Below are 20,441 nucleotides of genomic sequence, written 5' to 3' on the forward strand. Positions count from 1 at the left end.
CATCGGAAATTTCGATGCTCCTTGCCAACCGATGATGGCGCTCCGCTTAGATAGTGGCGTATTAGATAGTGGCGTATACCAAAAGTTGTACATCACCATTTGACCATATGTTCTACTATCAATCCTCTTCAAATTTTTAAACGATATTTAACTATGTAGATACAATTGCAGAAATCAGATCCATATTTCAAGGATGGGTACATGCAGCTTAGAGCACTCGGGAAGTGCCGTTTCCGGCCATCTGGAGCCAAAAAAAATTATTGTACGCTTCGTGCCCAACCGATGGTGGCGCTCCGCTTAGATAGTCTTCCTGGCAGGTTTGCCCCCCCCCCCCCCACTTTCACAACTAAAATCCCGCCCCTGACCTGAGGTGTTAGAACCGTATCAGTTCGAGCCTGTTAAACGAGCCGAAATTGAAGCTCCACAACATATCGAAGAACAACCCCGTTCGGAACTATTGCAAGGAACATACAACGTGGTAAGAATTTATTAACGAAGCATTTAAAGACCAACTATGGAGACTTTTCGATGAACATAAAATCCCACCATTTTTCATGTATGTAATCCTTAACTGACTCCAATTACATTGCTGTAATTAACTTTACCAATTTCGGACGTTAAATAAGTGAAAAATGGGACGAAAAGTCAGCTTCTATTTCAGACATTCCTGAAACATTCCTAAGACATCAGGTGACCATGTGACGTCAACGTTTGTATACCTCACTCACAACTATACTTTTAGTGTGTAAAGTCGTATACTTGAGCTGCCAAAAACATCAACGATATTACTCCTTTTTCCTCAAAATGTCACAATTCTGTGTTGTTGGAGGTTGCAGTTATACCTCATCCAACAAAAGCATCAGCTTTTTTAGATTTCCGAGTAACAGAACCGACGTAAAACGCCGCAGACTTTGGATCATTTTTTTGAGATCCACGCGGAAAGATTTTTCAGCACCCGGAGTATCTCATGCCCATGAGTCCACATGCATGACCCTGCTTCTGTGTATGCAAATGTCTCATTCTGTGAAAATTATATACTGTCGATAGCTGTGTCGGACCATGGTCGGACATAGCTAACGTGAAATTGACCGTAAACACGCCCTGGACGTCCTTACATGTAACATTATATCACGCAATTGACAGTAATATATTTACTGTAAGAGATGACCGTATATATATATACCGTGCCAAGGGTATAGCATTGTTAGTACATGTACGGTAGTTAGTTACAACTCTCGCCGGCGTTGGCTCACAGCATGTGTAAATAGCCATGTTAGGATTTATCTATTTCATTTGTTGTATTCCAGTATCGTGAGTTCGTGATACATGTGTAATATTGTCCGTTCTGTTTATTCCGACATCTGCATGGTCCAAGGAGTTGAATAAAAACGGTAGTATGTAGCGATCGGACATTTTATTTCGTTAGTGACTGTCTATGTGATTGTGGGATGTTAGTACTGGTCAAGGCCTGTTTCAACTAGACCTAACTCTATGTAATTACACAGACTCACGGTAGTTTTTTGCCCAGGATTGAACAAGAAACGTGGATTAGGATATTCACTGCTAAATTTGTTTATTGACAGGATACTTTTTCTGTGTTTGTATACTTTTGGATATTAAAACGAGTAAGTACTATGTAAGTATATTGTACCGTACGGACGTATTGACGCTACGCTATGTAAAAGATGCCTCCATTTGAGTGGAAATTTTGCTAATAAAATAAGCAATTTCACTAAAATTTCTGCTTATAATTGTCTTAAAACTTGTTATTAACCTTCATGTGTTCTTGTTTTAAGCTAACAGCTTTTCAAACGCTCGAAATTGGAAGTCAAAAACAGTACAGTTGTTCGCTATCTGTGTACAAACAGTGCCTATATCAGCGTTTGATTTTCGCGGTATACAAACTTTGACGTCACACGGTGACCAGAGGCTCCTTTGGGTCAATCTCTGTTTTCAGACATTCCAGAGGTTCATGTCACGTGACTACCCAAAATGTCCATTTTCGTGGTCGTTTTTGGTTCCTTGCTTTAGCAAAAGGAACCTATGCAGTCAGGTTGGCGTGTGTGTGTATGTATGTATGTGTGTGTGTGTGTGTGTCTGTGACACTTGCTTGGGTACGCTCTATCTCAATAAGGGAATGTTGGATTGAGGCCAAACTTGGACTATAGATCCGCCATATGGAGAGGGTGTGCCCTATTGTTTCTGGTGCCCACAAAGGTCACCAAAGGTCAGTTATGGTCCAAAAACTGAAAATATTAAAACTGCAATAACTCCCAGTGCCAATGTGCGACAAGATTGATATTTTGGGACAAGTTGTGAACTGGTTAGGGGAGCATTTTCAAACATAACGGTCATGTGATCCGAGGTCACCAAAGGTCAATTAATGATAAAAAACTAGTATTTTTGCAATAACTTGAGAACGAAATGTCTGTTAGGGTTGGGAGTTGCCTCAATGTAATCCAATTGTCGACCCGCATCTGGGTGACCTTTGACCTCAATTTGACCTCTGGTGACCTTTTCGTGTTTTGGGGATTTTTACAGTTTTGATGTTATTTTCAGATGTCAAAGGTACCTTCTGATCATAAATGTCAATAGGTTGACCCCGTGTGACCTTTATGTGCGAAGTTATATGGGGTCAAAGTTTTTCGGTCGGAGTTAGGATGGTTGTACAGACTTTTCGTTTTGTTTTTTGGAATCAGGAGATTAAACTACATCTGAATCCAAGGTCAAAAGGTCAAAGGTCACATTAGAAAAAATGTGCTTATTTTGGGAGGAAACGAGCAAAAAAGAAAATGTTTGGTTTTGATGCTAGATTTGGATATCAAAGGTACCTTCCGATCAAAAATGTCAATGGGTTGACACCCGTGTGACCTTCGTGTGCGAAGTTATACGAGGTCAAAGTTAATTTTCACACATTTAATGCAACAACTCCCAGTTCCAAGGTGTGATATGGTTGATATTTTTGGACAAGTTGCAAATGGTATAGGGGAATATTTTCAAACTTACCGGTCATGTGATCCAAGGTCACCAAAGGTCAATTAATGTCAAAAAACTAGTATTTTGGGGGTAGAAAATGGGCAAAGAAAAACATGTTTGAATTTTTATAGTTTGATGCTCTAATTTAGGTCTCATCAATCAAAAATGTCAATAAATTGACCCAAGGTGACCTTTGTATGTTAAGTTATATGAGGTCAAAGTTAATTTTCAGACAGTTAGTGTAATAACTCCCAGTGCCAAGGTGTTACACAGTTGATATTTTGAGACAAGTTGCAAATGGTATAGGGGAATATTTTCAAACTTAACGGTCATGTGATCCGAGGTCACCAAAGGTCAATTAATGATAAAAAACTAGTATTTTTTGCGATAACTTGAGAACAAATTGTCCGTTAGGGTTGGGAGTTGCTTCAATGTAATCCAATTGTCGACCCGCATCTGGGTGACCCTTGACCTCAATTTGACCTCTGGTGACCTTTTCGTGTTTTGGGGATTTTTACAGTTTTGATGCTATTTTCAGATGTCAAAGGTACCTTCTGATCCTAAATGTCATCAGGTTGACCCCGTGTGACCTTTTTGTGCGAAGTTATATGGGGTCAAAGTTTTTCGGTCGGAGTTAGGATGGCTGTACAGACTTTACGTTTTGTTTTTTGTAATCAGGGGATAAAACTACATCTGAAACCAAGGTCAAAAGGTCAAAGGTCACATTAGAAAAAATGTGCTTATTTAGGGAGGAAACGAACAAAAAAGAAAATTTCTGGTTTTGATGCTAGATTTGGATATCAAAGGTACCTTCCAATCAAAAATGTCAATGGGTTGACACCCGTGTGACCTTCGTGTGCAAAGTTATACAAGGTGAAAGTTAATTTTCAGACATTTATTGCAATAACCCCCAGTGCCAAGGTGTGACACAGTTGATATTTTTGGACAAGTTGCTAATGGTAAAGGGGAATATTTTCAAACTTAACGGTCATGTGATCCGAGGTCACCAAAGGTCAATTAACGTTAAAAAACTAGTATTTTCGGGGGAGAATATGGGCAAAGAAAAATGGTTTGAATTTTTATAGTTTTGATGCTATATTTACGTCTCACTGATCAAAAATGTCAATAAGTTGACCCAAGGTGACCTTTGTGGGTTCAGTTATATGAAGTCAAAGTTAATCTTCAGACATATAATGCAATAACTCCCAGTGCCAAGGTGTGTCATGGTTGATATTTTGGGACAAGTTGCAAATGGTATAGGGGAAAATTGTCAAACTTAACGGTCAAGTGATCCGAGGTCACCAAAGGTCAATTAATGATAAAAAACTAGTATTTTTGCAATAACTTGAGAACGAAATGTCCGTTAGGGTTGGGAGTTGCCTCAATGTAATCCAATTGTCGACCCGCATCTGGGTGACCCTTGACCTCAATTTGACCTCTGGTGACCTTTTTCGTGTTTTGGGGATTTTTACAGTTTTGATGTTATTTTCAGATGTCAAAGGTACCTTCTGATCATAAATGTCATAAGGTTGACCCCATGTGACCTTTGCCTGTGAATTTATAATGGGGTCAAAGTTTTCGGTCGGAGTTAGGAGGGCTGTACAGACTTGTCGTGTCGATTTTTGGAATCAGGTGATCAAACTACATCTGAAACCAAGGTCAAAAGGTCAAAGGTCACATTAGAAAAAATGTGCTTATTTTGGGAGAAAACGGGCGAAAAAGAAAATGTTTGGTTTTGATGCTAGATTTGGATATCAAAGGTACCTTCCGATCAAATATGTCAATGGGTTGACACCCCTGTGAGCTTTGTGTGTGAAGTTATACAAGGTCAAAGTTAATTTTCAGACATTTAATGCAATAACCCCCAGTGCCAAGGTGTGACACAGTCAATATTTTTGGACAAGTTGCAAATGGTATAGGGGAATATTTTCAAACTTAACGGTCATGTGATCCAAGGTCACCAAAGGTCAATTAATGTTAAAAAACTAGTACTTTGGGGGGAGAAAATGGGCAAAGAAAAACATGTTTGAATTTTTATAGTTTTGATGCTATATTCACGTCCGACCGGTCAAAAATGTCAATGGGTTGACCCCAGGTGACCTTTGTGTGTGAAGTTATATTAGGTCAAAGTTAATTTTTAGACATTTAATGCAATAACTTCCAGTGCCAAAGTGTGAAGCGGTTGATATTTTGGGACAAGTTGTGAACTGGTTAGGAGAACATTTTGAAACTTAACATTCATGTGATCCAAGGTCACCAAAGGTTTAATTAATGTAAAAAAAAACAAGTATTTTCGGGATAACTTGAGAACGAATTGTCAGTTAGAGTTGGGAGTTGCTTCAATGTAATCCAATTGTCGACTCGCATCTGGGTGACCCTACTTCTCTAATCAGGTTTAAAATTGCAATATTTTCAGAGGTTAGATATGTAAAAGTTGTCCAATTGATACATTTTGACACCCTCAAGAATCTATGTTGCCTCCAGGTTACCTCCGTCCCCCCTCCCCGATCCCGGTTTACTTAGTCTGGTGTCACCAATGGTGTGATACTCCATGCTTTATCCAAACCTTACCTCAGCTTTTGGACATTTTGCCAACTTTTGTCATTGTGAGGTAAATAGATATTTACACACCCAATAATCTATGTTATCTCTCCCCCTCCCTGTTTACTTAGGCTGATACCACCACTGGTGAGATACTTCATGCTTTATCCAAACATTGAACTTAGCTTTTGCACAATTTGCTAACTTTTGTCATGGAGAGGTCAAGCAGCAGTCTTCACTTCAGATTATTGTCAGCAGTGATGACTGATAGAATGCATGCATGAGCGTAATGGTACAGAGGATATTTCTCCATCTTGACACGGAGTTCAGAATCAGATAATTAACAGCATTTCAGGCCTGCAGCATTCAAAACCATTCTTTCACTCTATCTGGATCGATCGAAACATATTGCAATCAGCTTTGATGACTTACAGCGACTTTGCTTTATAGTTTGAAGAAGATTTGTATTGCAACACTACTATTACTAGAAGACAGTCTTGGCTACAGTATTAAAGGTATGTTACTTTTAATTATTTTCAAATAAGTACGGACTTTATTTTCTTTGGTTATGTAATACTGGATACTCATTGTAAATAGATAGTAAGTACAGACTAATTTTGTGATTGCTAGTGTGGAGCTTGGGAAAGCTGCCCCCCCCCTCTATTTAATTTTTGTAGTTATATGTAATTTTGTTTACCTATCCGAAATGGAAGAACCCAGCAGGAAGGAGGCCAACACTTGTGACTTGCTATAACACATGTTGGACTGATTTCTTAATCAAGGATTCTTTCTTCCTCTTTTACTTAATAGGTGAGTTGTTTGCATATTATTTGTATGATACTAGTTAGGTAAGATACCCTAGATACCATTGTAATTCTTATGTATAATCAAAATGGTCAGATTCACCAGAAATCTCAGTATTTCTATGACTAGTTAGTGCCATACCCTAAGGACCTTAAACCTGTACAGTGTTATTATATAGGCAGTGTAGAGCTAGCACATATATGCTACTCCAGGAGGCAAGCTGTGGTCCACCACAGGGAGCATATGAGGTGTATTGTCTGTATCTCCATGTCATTGGCATATGTCATTAAGTTAGACTGATCCATTATTCAAGGGTTATGTATCTGTTCACACATGTGATTGGTTATTTAAAAGTAATTTACATGTTTCCATGGTACCAAGTGAGATGATGGTATACTCATGATTTCTATTTTGAGCATGTAAGCAGGGGAAAGGATAATATGTCTCTGATTCATGTGTTTAATGCATTGGGTATATATAAAAGTTAGTTAAGTTTACAGTGTGCTCAACAGGTATTTGAGGGTTAGTGGAAATGGAAAGGAGGAAGGTGATGGAAGTAAAGGTTAATTCAGAGTTGCATATCTGTAGGTGTGTGCGTGAGTTTGTGTGTGTGTGAGGGTTGAAATAGTATTTGTTATTGTGACAATGAGATGATGGTAAAGATGAGGAAGCATAGTTAGAGGGAATGAGGGTTATGATAGAAAGTGTAAAGAGTTTGCTGAAAGATCTGTTAATGGGAAAGTAGTAAAGATGATTATTATCAGAGATCGAATGAGATAGGATTGTAAAGATGTATCATTGAAGATGATATGAGTAATAAACACTTGTGACTTGCTAAAACACATGTTGGACTGATTTCTTAATCAAGGATTCTTTCTTCCTCTTTTACTTTATAGTTTATAGCTAATGACAGCAAAAGAGGGTTACACTAGGATCAGTTTCTTGCTTGCAGACTCTCACCATTCCCACCAAAAATAAATACAAGTATGTATAGGCTAGTACTAGTATAGCATGTCACATTGTGTAACATTTTGTAAGATTTTACTGTTTATAATTTAAACAATGAGCAGTTTGCTAGGTTACCATAGGTATAGACTATAGTAGCACTACTATTCATTTAAAAGTAATGGCTAGTAGTACTGAGTACTGTATAGGCTACTGTACTATTATTACTGTCTCCACAGTCACTCTGCGGTCTACATATATGAAGCCTATGAAACTTTAAAAAACTGGCTCTATGTTACTTTAAAAAAACATCTATTGGTTAAATATACTTATGTAGTAACGAGTATGATCAGTTTACGTATGCATGTACACCTTGACCCCTCAATCTAACCCCCATCTCACCAAAGAAAAAGGTGATATACTTTCTTCAATTTATTACAAATTTATTAGTATTGCTAGGCTAGTTGTACTTGTTCAAGTTGTTGTAGCCTCTTTATATCGATTCAAAGTAGTATTAACAACCTACACCTGGCCTTTGTTGTATCTTAAATTTGTAAGGTACTGTATATCCCACCTAATATGTTACTTTCACATTTGATCATTGCTTTACTTCAATTTTTGAAAACATGTAAATCTATATAATTATACTTGATCAGTACCACTGTCAGACTTTCAGTTCAGCCAAACATTTCAGAAAAGTCCTTTACAAATTTTGTTGTAATTGATTGAGGACCAAAATTTAATGGGGAATCCAACCATAGTAAAAAAATAGTAATAGAAATGTTAATTTTGGGGTAAACAACCAGCAATGTTGGGTATAGAAACATATTGAATACGTTTTCAGGATTAGGCCTAGAACTAGGAGTATTGAAGGAAATGTATGTATTAATAGCCTTGGCCTTTTATTTTGTTATTTGACTAATGTTAGCAGCCAGGTGGATGAGAAATCAAATGACCTTGGAAAAGCCATAGTACTTTACTAGGTTTGTAAAATTCAAGTTCACTTCATTGAATCTAGGCTTAGCCTATGTCTTACTCTTGTTAGTCTTAAGAAGGTTTTAGTTGTGCTCCGCCCCTGGTACTTTCCTCTCATCAATTTCCGCACGTACAGTCATTTACATTAATGAAAATAATATGGAAACGGTCCAAGAATAGTGTTGTTTGTTTACATGTTTTGAAGCCAGAAAGTCACCATTATCTAAGCAGTATGCGGAAAGTAAAGGTGGGAGAAAATCAGTAAAATAAGTGTAAGCTACCCCATGTTGGCTGGCCCCAAAGCCAGACTCAGCCATTTTTTTCTGAGATAATGTTTATTTTCCTTTATTTGTATTTTGCAGGTGAGCTATATTACAGTAGTCACCCAAGAGCTTCAAGTTCTAGTTTCAGAGTCAACGATATTGTTCCAAATCAAGGTATACATATCTTTCCTTCTGTTGTTTAAGGTTTCCTTGGTATTTTGCAATTGTCGAGATTCAGTGCCAAATAAAATCTTCAGGTTGGATGGTATGTAAGAGAAATTACCAGGCGTGGTTTACGAAAATAACTGTCACCTAGTTAGATTTTTATCAAGACCACTCTTAACTCGAACAGAATTGGCTAGGCCCATGGGTAATTTATGTAGTCTAGGATAGGCTTAACTTTAAAGTTAGATAACCCACACATTAATCAGGCTGGAATAGGCGTAACTTATACCAACAGTAGTATGCTGAAGTCTGTTAATGAGATATGGAGAAATACATTACATTAATATTAGGCCTAAGTTTTCTCAGTGTTTTCTGTTTACATGTTTGAAAGGCAGAAGGCACCACTTTCTATGCTGTGCGAAAAAGTAGGGGTGAGCGACAATAAGTGTAAGCTACCCCATGTAGGCTGATCTTAAAGCTAGACACAGTCATTTTTTCTTGAGAACATGTTTGTTTTTCTGTATTTTTATTTTGCAGGTGAGCTATACCAGTTCAACACCCAAGGGCTTGAAGTTCTGTGTAAGTTCCATCTTATTAAAAGCCATCCCAGGGCTTACAATACTGGTTCAAACTTGATTTTCATTAAGTCATCCCAGGGCTTACAATACTGGTTCAAACTTGATATTTATTAAGCCATCCCAGGGCTTACAATACTGGTTCAAAGTTGATAACTATAAAGCCATCCCAGGGCTTACAGTACTGGTTTAAAGTTGATAACTATAAAGCCATCCCAGGGCTTACAGTACTGGTTTAAAGTTGATAACTATAAAGCCATCCCAGGGCTTACAGTACTGGTTTAAAGTTGATAATTATTAGCTATCACTTTATGTTAAGATAACTATACAGTTTACTTGGTCAATCAAACCAGCAGTTTATCAGGCCAAATATTATCCAAACTTGATGTCTAAAAATTGCTGACAAGTACTGAAAAAAGCTAAAAATATCAAAAGTACTAATAAAGCAAAAGAACTGCTACAAATTACTAACAAAGCATATGTAAAGCACTGAAAATACTTCAAATAAAAACCCGGAAAACTGCTCAAAATTACTGACAATCAGAACAAAGTATAGTGCAAATAATCATAAAAATAAAAGGAAAATTTGAAACATATATATCAAAGGTATTCTTAAACAGTTCTGATAGAAAACCACATACTACTTGACAGTAATTAAAACCCACTTTAAGAAATCCTTATCACTTCGTGAAATCATTTCTAGGCGACTCAACAAATACTTTGACATAAATCAATTTTAAGCACACAAAAAGAACTAAACAATATTAACAAGAACTTCACAGAGATACAAAAAGTACTTCAATTCCAACATTGCAAAGAAAACCATTCCAGAAAAAATAACACACATTTTGATCAAATGCTTGTGATAGATATCCAAAATCCACAACAGCATTTACAGTCAATCACTCTCTATATACACACTACTATCCCACAGAAACTGTTGTCGGAAAGGAGATTGTCCACAATATTCTGTCATGCCACGAACAAAAAAATTGAGTTACAGACAGCGAAACAAGACAAGAAGAGAATCAAAGCAAAATATAACATCAAACCAAACTTGCCAGTCACAACAATATGCTAATAAAACTCTCTCTGAAAAAGCAATAGAGCAACATTCAGTTGGTCAATCGAACATTACTGATATTAACTTGCAAAGTATACACACTTATGACACGTTTACTTTCTTCCCTCCAGATGACTTATGGCGTGATGGAAAGATTGCTATATTAAAGCAGTTAATAACAGACAAAAACGAACAAATTCATACCAGTTCTTATCCAAATTTCCCAGATATTTGCAGTCCAATATTGTATACTAATACTGCAAGACCATGTAATATTTGGAGAATAGTAGGTGATGGGAATTGTTTCTTTAGATCTTTGTCATTTATAATAACAAAGTCTGAAAATAATCATCATATCCTAAGACGCTTGATAGTGCAATCTCTTCAGGAATGTGACCTACCATCTACTAGTAAATCTGTTCAGGATTATATGCAAACATCTCATATGTCAGATGATTCAGTGTGGGCTACTGAAGTGGAAATAATGACTGCTGCAAAAGTTTTACAAACTGACATTTATACATATGCTGTATCTGGTAGTGAATGGAAATGGCTACGATTTCCAGCATGTGGTAGTCTCTCAGAAAGAATAGATACAAATAAACGTGCAATTTACATACAAAACACAAATAGAAGTCACTTTGATGTTGTGTATGGACTTAATAATACTGATCTCTGTCTTGTAGCACAGAACCTTGAATCTGCACAACCAAAAACAACAAGAGATCGTGTGCAAGAAGAACTGAACAGACAAAACTTGTGGCAACAAAATAAAGATGAACAGAAACAGAAAGTGAACATCACTAAATTACCTCCCAGTAGTAGCTGTTCCAACAGTACTAAACGTATGCAAAAACTTAGAGCAACTAACAGTGCATACAGAGAACAAGAAAGGAAAAAAGACATTACTTACCAAAGAACTAGAAGACAAAACAAGATGTACTGTCAAGAACAAATTCAGAAGAATGTAAAAAGAATGAAAGCCAAGAGGACAGATTGTGTGAACACTCAAAATGAAAGAACAAGAAATACCAAGCGAATGAAAGATATCAGACAACAACCGGACTACTCTCAAAATGAAAAAGTACAGAACAGGAAACGAATGAAAGACACAAGACAAAATGAGGAGTACTCTCAAAAGGAAAAGAAACAAAACATCAAACGGATGAAAGACACAAGACAAAATGAGGAGTACTCTCAAAATGAGAGGAAAAAAAACATCAAAAGAGTGAAAGACAAAAGACAAAATGAGGAGTACTCTCAAAATGAGAGGAAAAAAAACATCAAAAGAGTGAAAGACAAAAGACAAAATGAGGAGTACTCTCAAAATGAGAGGAAAAAAAACATCAAAAGAGTGAAAGACAAAAGACAAAAACTGGAATATTCTCAAATTGAACAGATACAAAACATCAAACGAATGAACACTATTCGCAAAAATGACACCTACTCTGTCCCAGAAAAACAAAAGAATCAAGAACGTATGGCACAAGCTAGAACAGATCCACAGTTTGCAGCTAATGAAATCAAATCCAAATACAACAAGAGAACCAGCTGTAACACTTCATCAATTCAACAATTGCAAGAAAGCTTTTTCAACTCTATTTCAGTAGGTCCAGAATATGTGTGCTGTTGTTGTGAACAGTTATGGTATAAAGAAAGTGTCACTAGCTTTGTACAGAAAACAGCAAAATCTACTTTCAGCATTGCTTTACACAATCCTTCTATCAACAACAAATTGTGGATTTGTAGTACCTGCAAGGAATATATTAATTCTGATAAGATACCACCATTAAGCCTTAACAATAACATGAAGTTTGTGACAATTCCAAAAGAATTACAATTGCATTCTCTTGAAGAGAAATTAGTAGCTCTTCGTATACCATTTATGCAAATTCGAGAACTTCCTAGAGGGCAACAATTGAATCTGAAAGGAAATGTGGTAAATGTTGCAGCTGATGTGTCAAGTACATGTAGACTATTACCACGCAGGCTAAATGAAAGCATGACTATTCCTGTCAAGTTTAAGAGAAAACTTTCTTATAAGCACTCAGTTCAAAGTGAAAATGTCAGGCCCAATAAAGTAATTGATGCTGCAAAATGGCTAGTTGCAAACAGTCAATTATACAAAGATGAAAGAGTCTCAATTGATCAGAATTGGAATGAAACGATACAGCAGATGGATGATGATTGGCACGAATTCATAGAACCTCCTGAAAAACAATCTGACAAAAATGAAAATGCTGACTTACCAGTAGGTGCAACTCCTTCAATTCAAAACAACAATGAAGACAATCCAGATTCAGATGATGATTGGACAGAAGCTCAAAATGATGACATGCAACTTACAGGTACATTAGATACTATGCTAACACCAGAATTTCAGGAACAAAGCCAACTTGCTTATTGCGTAGCACCAGGTGAAGGAAATAGACCTATGGGCTTATTTCAAGACAGTCTTTCTGAAATACTTGCATTTCCAACATTATTTGGTGGACAGCTAAGAAGTGACAACAAAGTTAAGGTACACTACAGCACAATTTGTAAGTGGGAACTGCGCAACAAAGATAGAAGATTTGCCAAATCTGTCCAAAACATATTCTACAAAACCAAGAAGCTACAAATAAACCAAATACAGCAGAAAGTAACACTTAGTATGAGAAAGAAAAAAACACAAGGGAAGAAATTAACTGCTCAACATTTCAAAACAAATGAAAGTATCAAGCAAATCTTGACCCTAGATGAAGGATTTAGAGTATTCCGAACATTACGAGGATCCCCTCCCTATTGGGAAAGGTCCAAGAAAGAACTGTTTGCAATGATTCGACAACTTGGAATCCCAACATGGTTTCTGTCATTCTCTGCTGCTGAAACAAGGTGGCTTCACCTACTCAAAATCCTTGGAAGAACAATCAAAAACAAACATTTCACAGATGAAGAACTTTTAAACATGAATTGGAATGAGAAATCTGACCTTATCCAGAGTGACCCTGTCACATGTGCACGTCACTTTGATTACATGTTTCGTAGGTTCTTGAATAATTTCCTGTATAGTTCATATCATCCAATTGGTGAGATCATTGATCATTTCTACAGAGTTGAGTTCCAACAGAGAGGTTCCCCACACATTCACATGCTAGTTTGGGTCAAAGATGCACCTTTATATGGAAATGCAGCTCCTACAGAAGTAGCATCATTTGTTGATCAATATGTCACATGTAACATACCTGACACAGTCAACCAAACTGTTAACTTGCAATCTCACAGCCATGCAAAGACATGCAGGAAAAAGAGACAAGGTGTTTGCCGCTTTGGGTTTCCTATCCCACCAATGCCTAGAACCATGATTTTAACACCGTTAGAAGTTAAAGGCAATGACAAAACTACAGAACTGTACAAGTGCATAAAGGCTTACTTGGATGATTTGAAACTTGCTGAAGACATTACTGACACATTTGAAGATATGTTGACAAAGTTGGGAAGCACAGAAAGAGATTACATTCTTGCTATACGTTCATCAATAACATCAGACAAAATCTTTTTCAAAAGATCACCATCTGAAGTCAGGATTAATGGTTACAATAAAGTCTTGCTAGAAACTTGGAGAGCTAATATGGATATTCAATATGTGCTGGACCCATATGCATGTGCCATGTACATTGTATCTTACATTAGCAAAGGACAAAGAGGTATGAGTAACCTTATGCAACGTGCAACATCAGAAGCAAGAGAAGGGAACATGGACATCAAACAGCAAGTACGACACATTGGAAACAAATTCCTTAATCATGTTGAAATGAGTGCTCAAGAAGCAGTGTATTTGGTATTACAAATGTCACTCAGAAAAGCCTCCAGGCAGTTTGTGTTTATAAATACCTCACCATTAGAAGATCGAACAATCCTGATCAAACCATTGGAATATATTCAACAGTTGCCAGATTACTCTACAGATATTGAATGTATGGGACTTATCAGGAAGTATGCTGCCCGACCTAAAGCACTACAACATTATTGCCTTGCAGACTTTGCAGCTTGGTTCGATATCACTAGTGACAACAAGAGCAATGAGAGTACTAATAATGATTATGAATTAGATGAAAATGATGATGACCCTTCTATCAAATTGAACAAAGACAGCATTGCCCAAGACTATGAATCACATGATAATGCTGATGGCCATGATATGCAGGATACTGGTGAGGTCAAATGCTATACAGTTGGTGCATTAAACTTTAGAAAAAGAAACAAAGCCAAGATCATCAGATATGTTCGGTTTAACAAGGAAAATGATGCAGAAAAGTACTACAGAGAGCAACTGATGTTGTTTTTTCCTTGGAGATCTGAGAATAATATCATAGAGTCATGTGATACATACCAAGAACGATACCTTCAGGTTGAATCCGAGATTAAAGACAAGGAAGCAGAATATAACCACAGTGGAGATATCATTGACCAGGCAATTGATGATATTGAAAATGAAGACCCTGAGATGTATGATGAGATTGCACCAAATACAGAACATATGGAAAAGGCTCATCGAGACGAAAAGGATAAACAACAAGTGAAAATCCCTTCCAATGAATCACCTGAATTGTATGATATTGGACAAGACATTGGGATTGCAGTCAATAGTGCAAACATAGAAGAATTGCAAAAACCTCGCTTGCCAGATTCAGAATATAGAACTCTAGTACGCAGCCTCAATAAAAAGCAGAAAGACTTTTTCTACTATGTACTGCATTGGTGCAAAACAAAACAAGAACCACTGTACACATTTCTTACTGGCGGAGCTGGTGTAGGAAAATCTCAAGTATTGAAAGCTCTGTACAATGCACTTTTGAAATACTATTCTAGCCAGCCTGGAAGTGATCCAGATGATACTCACATTCTTCTAATGGCACCAACAGGCAAAGCAGCATATGGTATCGAAGGCAGTACCATTCACAGTGCTCTACTCATTCCAGCTAGTCAAGGATTTCATTACAAGGCATTAACATCAGACAAGTTAAACTCACTTCGAGTGAAGTTCCGAAATTTGAAAATCATTTTCATTGATGAAATATCTATGGTTGGTAATGGGATGTTTACATACATAGATAAAAGACTGCAACAAATTATGGGTAGCAAGAAAATATTTGGAGGTGTTAGCATTATTGCTGTTGGTGATCTCTTTCAACTCAAGCCAGTGTTTGATGGATGGATATTTAATAATCTAACTCATGATTATGGTCCACTTGCATCTAATTTATGGAGAGATCATTTTATGGCCTTTGAACTAACTGAAATCATGCGACAAAAAGATGACCAGAGTTTTGCTCAACTTTTGAACCGACTAAGAGAAAATAGACAAACAGATGATGATTTGAAGCTGCTGAACACTAGACAGTTTACAGTCGACAATGTTCCATCAAATGTTACACATGTTTATCAGACAAACCTAAGAGTGAATGCACACAATGATGAAGTTTTTTCCAAACTAGACACTCTAAAGCTCACAATTAGATCTCAAGACATTGTCGTAGGTGATGTCCCAAACACAGTCAAACAGAAAATACTGACTTGCATACCGAACAATCCTCAAAAGACAATGGGATTATTCACTGAACTATCGTTGGGCATTGATCAAAGAGTTGACCTCTGTCTCAATGTTTCAGTTGAAGATGGAATGATAAATGGTGCTACTGGTATCATCAAGTATATAGAGAATGTACATGATCAGAACATTCACACTATATGGGTACAGTTCGATGACATTACTGTAGGTAAAGCATGTCGACACTCTAAAAGAGAACTGTATCATTCAAAGCTTGCTTCAACATGGACACCAATATCAAGAAGTAGTCGACAGTTCAGGATTGGTCGCAACAAAAATGCAGAAGTTATGCGGAAACAATTTCCCCTCAGACCAGCAACTGCAAAGACAGTCCATAGATGTCAAGGAGATACAATGAAAGAGATAGTTGTTGATATGTCAGGTGCTAGATCACAATGTCACATACACTATGTTGCATTAAGTAGAGTGACTTCCATAAATGGATTATACATTCTTGAACTTAATCCAGAAAAAATTAATGTCGATCGAAATGTTGTCAAGGAAGTAGAAAACCTACGATCCATACGATCATTGAAAATATGCAGCCATGCATTTGAAAGTACGGACAGCACTACCATCATTCATCAAAATGTAAGATCACTGAAGAGACACATTTCTGACATAATTCATGACAGCACAATCACATCTGCTGATATTCTACTTTTCACTGAATGCCATATATCAGAAGCAATACCAAATGATGAGCTGTTCATTGAAGGATTTACACTATTCAAAAACATCCCATCTCATGCTCCTGTCTCAAATTCCCCATATGGCACTGTAATCTACACTAAGAATAATATCACAACACTGACTGAACATACTCTGAATACAAATAATATTGAAATCTCCCTGACGACCAAAGACACATGTGCTGGAACTGTTCAAATTGCACTAATTTACAGGTCTAATAAGGTTCCCATGCAACAATTCCATGATGAATTGAGTAACTTTCTAAGTCACATAGATCATACACAACAAACATTGATTATTGGTGATTTCAATGTTGATGTACTCCAAAACACGCCAGAGAAAAAGAGCCTTCTCTCTTTATTCACAAGAACATTCAAATACCAACAAATCATACTCACTCCTACAACAGATTATAACTCATGCTTAGATCATATCTACACAAATATTCCTACAAGTAAAACAATTGGTAGTGGAGTCCTTGAGAGCTATTACAGTGATCACAAAGCAACATGGATTTCTCTGCAAAACTGCCATGAAAACACAACAAGTTAAACCAAAATATGTGTACCATATGTCTTATGTGCTCAAATTTGAACCCAATTTTGAAGTAACTTGAAGAAACTTTTATATTTCTTTAAAAAGTGGAACATATTGATGATATTTCTTTAAAAAAATGGAACAAACTTGATCAAACTGAAACCACATTTGATGAACCTTGCAAATTTTAACAAGTATTTAAAAAACAAGAACAAAATTTAAACAATCATGAACAAACTTGAACACAATTTGAACAAATCTTACCAAAACTTGAACAAACTTGAACCAAATTTGAATAACTGTGAGCGAAATTTGAATAAACTTTAACCAAATTTGAATAATATTTGAACAAAGTTGAACAAACCTTGACCAAAATTTGAACAAGGTTGAGCAAATCGTGAACAAAAATTTAACCACTTCGAATAACTTTGACAATTTTAACAACAATTGAACAAACTTGAACAATATTTTTAATTTCTTTAAAAAATGGAACAAAATTGATGAAACTGCAACCAAATTTGATTAACCTTGCAAATTTGAACCAAAATTTAACAATCCAGAACAACATCAAGCTAAAGACAACAAGGTATCACGTTTCATTACTGTCTGCATTTTGTAGCGACACAAACAATTCTTCACTTGCAAGCAACAGAAAGTTAACTTTCAAATATCCAAGTCCATACATATCAATGACAATCATATTTACAACATATAACTTCTCCAGTACTCAAAGCAAACTTGAAAAGTTAGACATTTGTCGGTCACACATGGAATACAAAGGGCTTTTTGATTGTTGTATATGTCAGTGAATCAATGCAGCACTAATTATAGTGCAAATTATACACCTCTTCTCACAAGCCTCTCACCAGGTATATTAAAGTGAGGGTGATGAACAGAGCCATCAGTTTCAGATATACCCTAACTTAGAGGTAAACCCAGTTTGTGTGTACAAAATGAAACAATTTTTCAGCCGAATCTCCCAAAAATTAAAAGAGATGAAATATGTGTTTTGAATTTGCACATTAAATTAGTTATAAATAACAATGCATCTGTAGTTTGGTGTAAACAAAGAAAGTGCATTCGAACCTCTGCCACCCAGACCAAAATGATCCATAGTCTAACGCCTTGCCCACTGTGCCACTGCACAAGCGTAAGAAACCTGAATTGTTCGACATATAGGCAATAGGCAACTAATGTCGTGGCAGATTTAAAAATACCCCCTCCTTGTTATAGAGGCCAGCTGCCCACCCCGTTGCCAGTCCTATCTTTACGAATAACATTATAATCAGGAATTATAATAATTGATGTTGGTATATTGTCATGAAACCAGTTTTTCGTAGTTACAGCAAACCTAAAAGAGCATTCAAATGGAAAACACAAAAGGTCATTAACTTCTCATTATTTTTTCAGAGACTGCAGGTATTCAAATGAATTAACATGTTAATATTTGTTTCTACAATCTTTTCATTGCAGATTCATGGGCCATAAACTAGGCTCATAACTTCAGTAAACGTGAGCGTAGAAATGGACCAAAAGAACATACAATTCACCATACTTAATAAAGATTAGTTACAATAGCTGACCCTCCCAACCGATAAAACGCACAGCTTTCTTGAAGGAGCCACCATAGAGGACAAGCTCCAGACTGAAGGATGTGAAGAATACAAGGAAGCACAATAACCAAAATCACAAAAACTATACCATCTGCCAGCACTTCAGCTAACTCTATGTCTTCATCCAGCTCTACCTCAAAACAAGGTGTAAAGACCCTGCAGTTCTGACAATGGTGTTCAACATAAAAGTACTCTGTATTTCTTGATTTTAAGATTTTAAGGGTTCCTAATAATTTATTCATTTCTGGTCTACATTTTTTGGCAGAATTGTCCAAAACCAAGTTTAGTTAGGAAAGCAGTATATGTTAATACAATATGGTTCATGGAAGAAATGAGGGGATGGATAGCAGGCGGGTAGTGGTGGGGCTTACATTACAACAATATTTATTTTAAAACAAAAAGTCATAATCATTTACTGCCATTAAACCTCAATCAACACTACATGGTCTCTTTCCTTTTATATATAGTTGTAAATAGTTGTGTAGTTTAAGTTCATATATTTTATATAACAACAGTACAGTTTATATCTAGTATTTGAAAAAAATAAACAATATCCATGTATTTGAGATATCTGAGTATTTGTCTTTTTTCAGTAATTTGACACAAGTTAATTTCGAGCATTTAATGCAATAACTCCCAGTGCCAAGGTGTGACACGGTTGATATTTTGGGACAAGTTGTAAATGGGGTGGTAGAACATTTTCAAACTTAACAGTCATGTGATCTCAGGTCACAAATGTTATCAGATCTGTTGACCCGCTTGGACGTGACTTTATATTTCTTACATTTTCGACGCCACATTCAGATCTCAAAAGTGCCTTCCCGATCAAAAATCCGATCACAATTTGTGATCACAAATGTGTTGGCTATGTTGGTTACTTTATGGGTACAAGTAGGACCACAATTTAACTTGGACTATTTCAGCCCAATCTTGCTATGATAAAATTCTGTTTATTGTCATGTACCCCTGCGCAAGGAACCGCAGTGCCCTTGGAATACCACAATTTAACTTGGACTATTTCAGCCCAATCTTGCTATGATAAAATTCTGTTTATTGTCATGTACCCCTGCGCAAGGAACCGCAGTGCCCTTGGAATACCACAATTTAACTTGGACTATTTCAGCCCAATCTTGCTATGATAAAATTCTGTTTATTGTCATGTACCCCTGCGCAAGGAACCGCAGTGCCCTTGGAATACCACAATTTAACTTGGACTATTTCAGCCCAATCTTGCTATGATAAAATTCTGTTTATTGTCATGTACCCCTGCGCAAGGAACCGCAGTGCCCTTGGAATACCACAATTTAACTTGGACTATTTCAGCCCAATCTTGCTATGATAAAATTCTGTTTATTGTCATGTACCCCTGCGCAAGGAACCGCAGTGCCCTTGGAATACCACAATTTAACTTGGACTATTTCAGCCCAATCTTGCTATGATAAAATTCTGTTTATTGTCATGTACCCCTGCGCAAGGAACCGCAGTGCCCTTGGAATACCACAATTTAACTTGGACTATTTCAGCCCAATCTTGCTATGATAAAATTCTGTTTATTGTCATGTACCCCTGCGCAAGGAACCGCAGTGCCCTTGGAATACCACAATTTAACTTGGACTATTTCAGCCCAATCTTGCTATGATAAAATTCTGTTTATTGTCATGTACCCCTGCGCAAGGAACCGCAGTGCCCTTGGGCTCTTGT

The 20,441-nt window shown here is 36.7% G+C and overlaps 1 protein-coding gene and 1 long non-coding RNA gene across 2 annotated transcripts; both read left to right on the plus strand.

Annotated features, from left to right (window-relative positions):
- The first annotated feature begins 6,070 nt into the window (after nucleotides 1–6,070).
- LOC139984972 (uncharacterized) lies at nucleotides 6,071–19,495 on the plus strand. Its single transcript, XR_011799243.1, has 4 exons — nucleotides 6,071–7,305; nucleotides 8,604–8,678; nucleotides 9,207–9,248; nucleotides 18,601–19,495. It is a non-coding gene; the product is annotated as an uncharacterized lncRNA (long non-coding RNA).
- On the plus strand, nucleotides 9,937–17,312 carry LOC139984966 (uncharacterized). Its single transcript, XM_071999128.1, has one exon. The coding sequence runs from the start codon at nucleotides 10,219–10,221 to the stop codon at nucleotides 17,140–17,142; it is 6,924 nt and encodes a 2,307-aa protein (XP_071855229.1). The 5' UTR covers nucleotides 9,937–10,218; the 3' UTR covers nucleotides 17,143–17,312.
- Nucleotides 19,496–20,441: the final 946 nt, after the last annotated feature.

The sequence above is a fragment of the Apostichopus japonicus genome, chromosome 17 (genome assembly GCF_037975245.1).
Source record: "Apostichopus japonicus isolate 1M-3 chromosome 17, ASM3797524v1, whole genome shotgun sequence".
Classification (NCBI taxonomy): Eukaryota; Metazoa; Echinodermata; class Holothuroidea; order Aspidochirotida; family Stichopodidae; genus Apostichopus; species Apostichopus japonicus.

What these genes read in the sequence shown, in the direction of transcription:
- LOC139984966 (XM_071999128.1), top strand. Translation starts at nt 10,219, where the DNA reads ATGCCACGAACAAAAAAATTGAGTTACAGACAGCGAAACAAGACAAGA.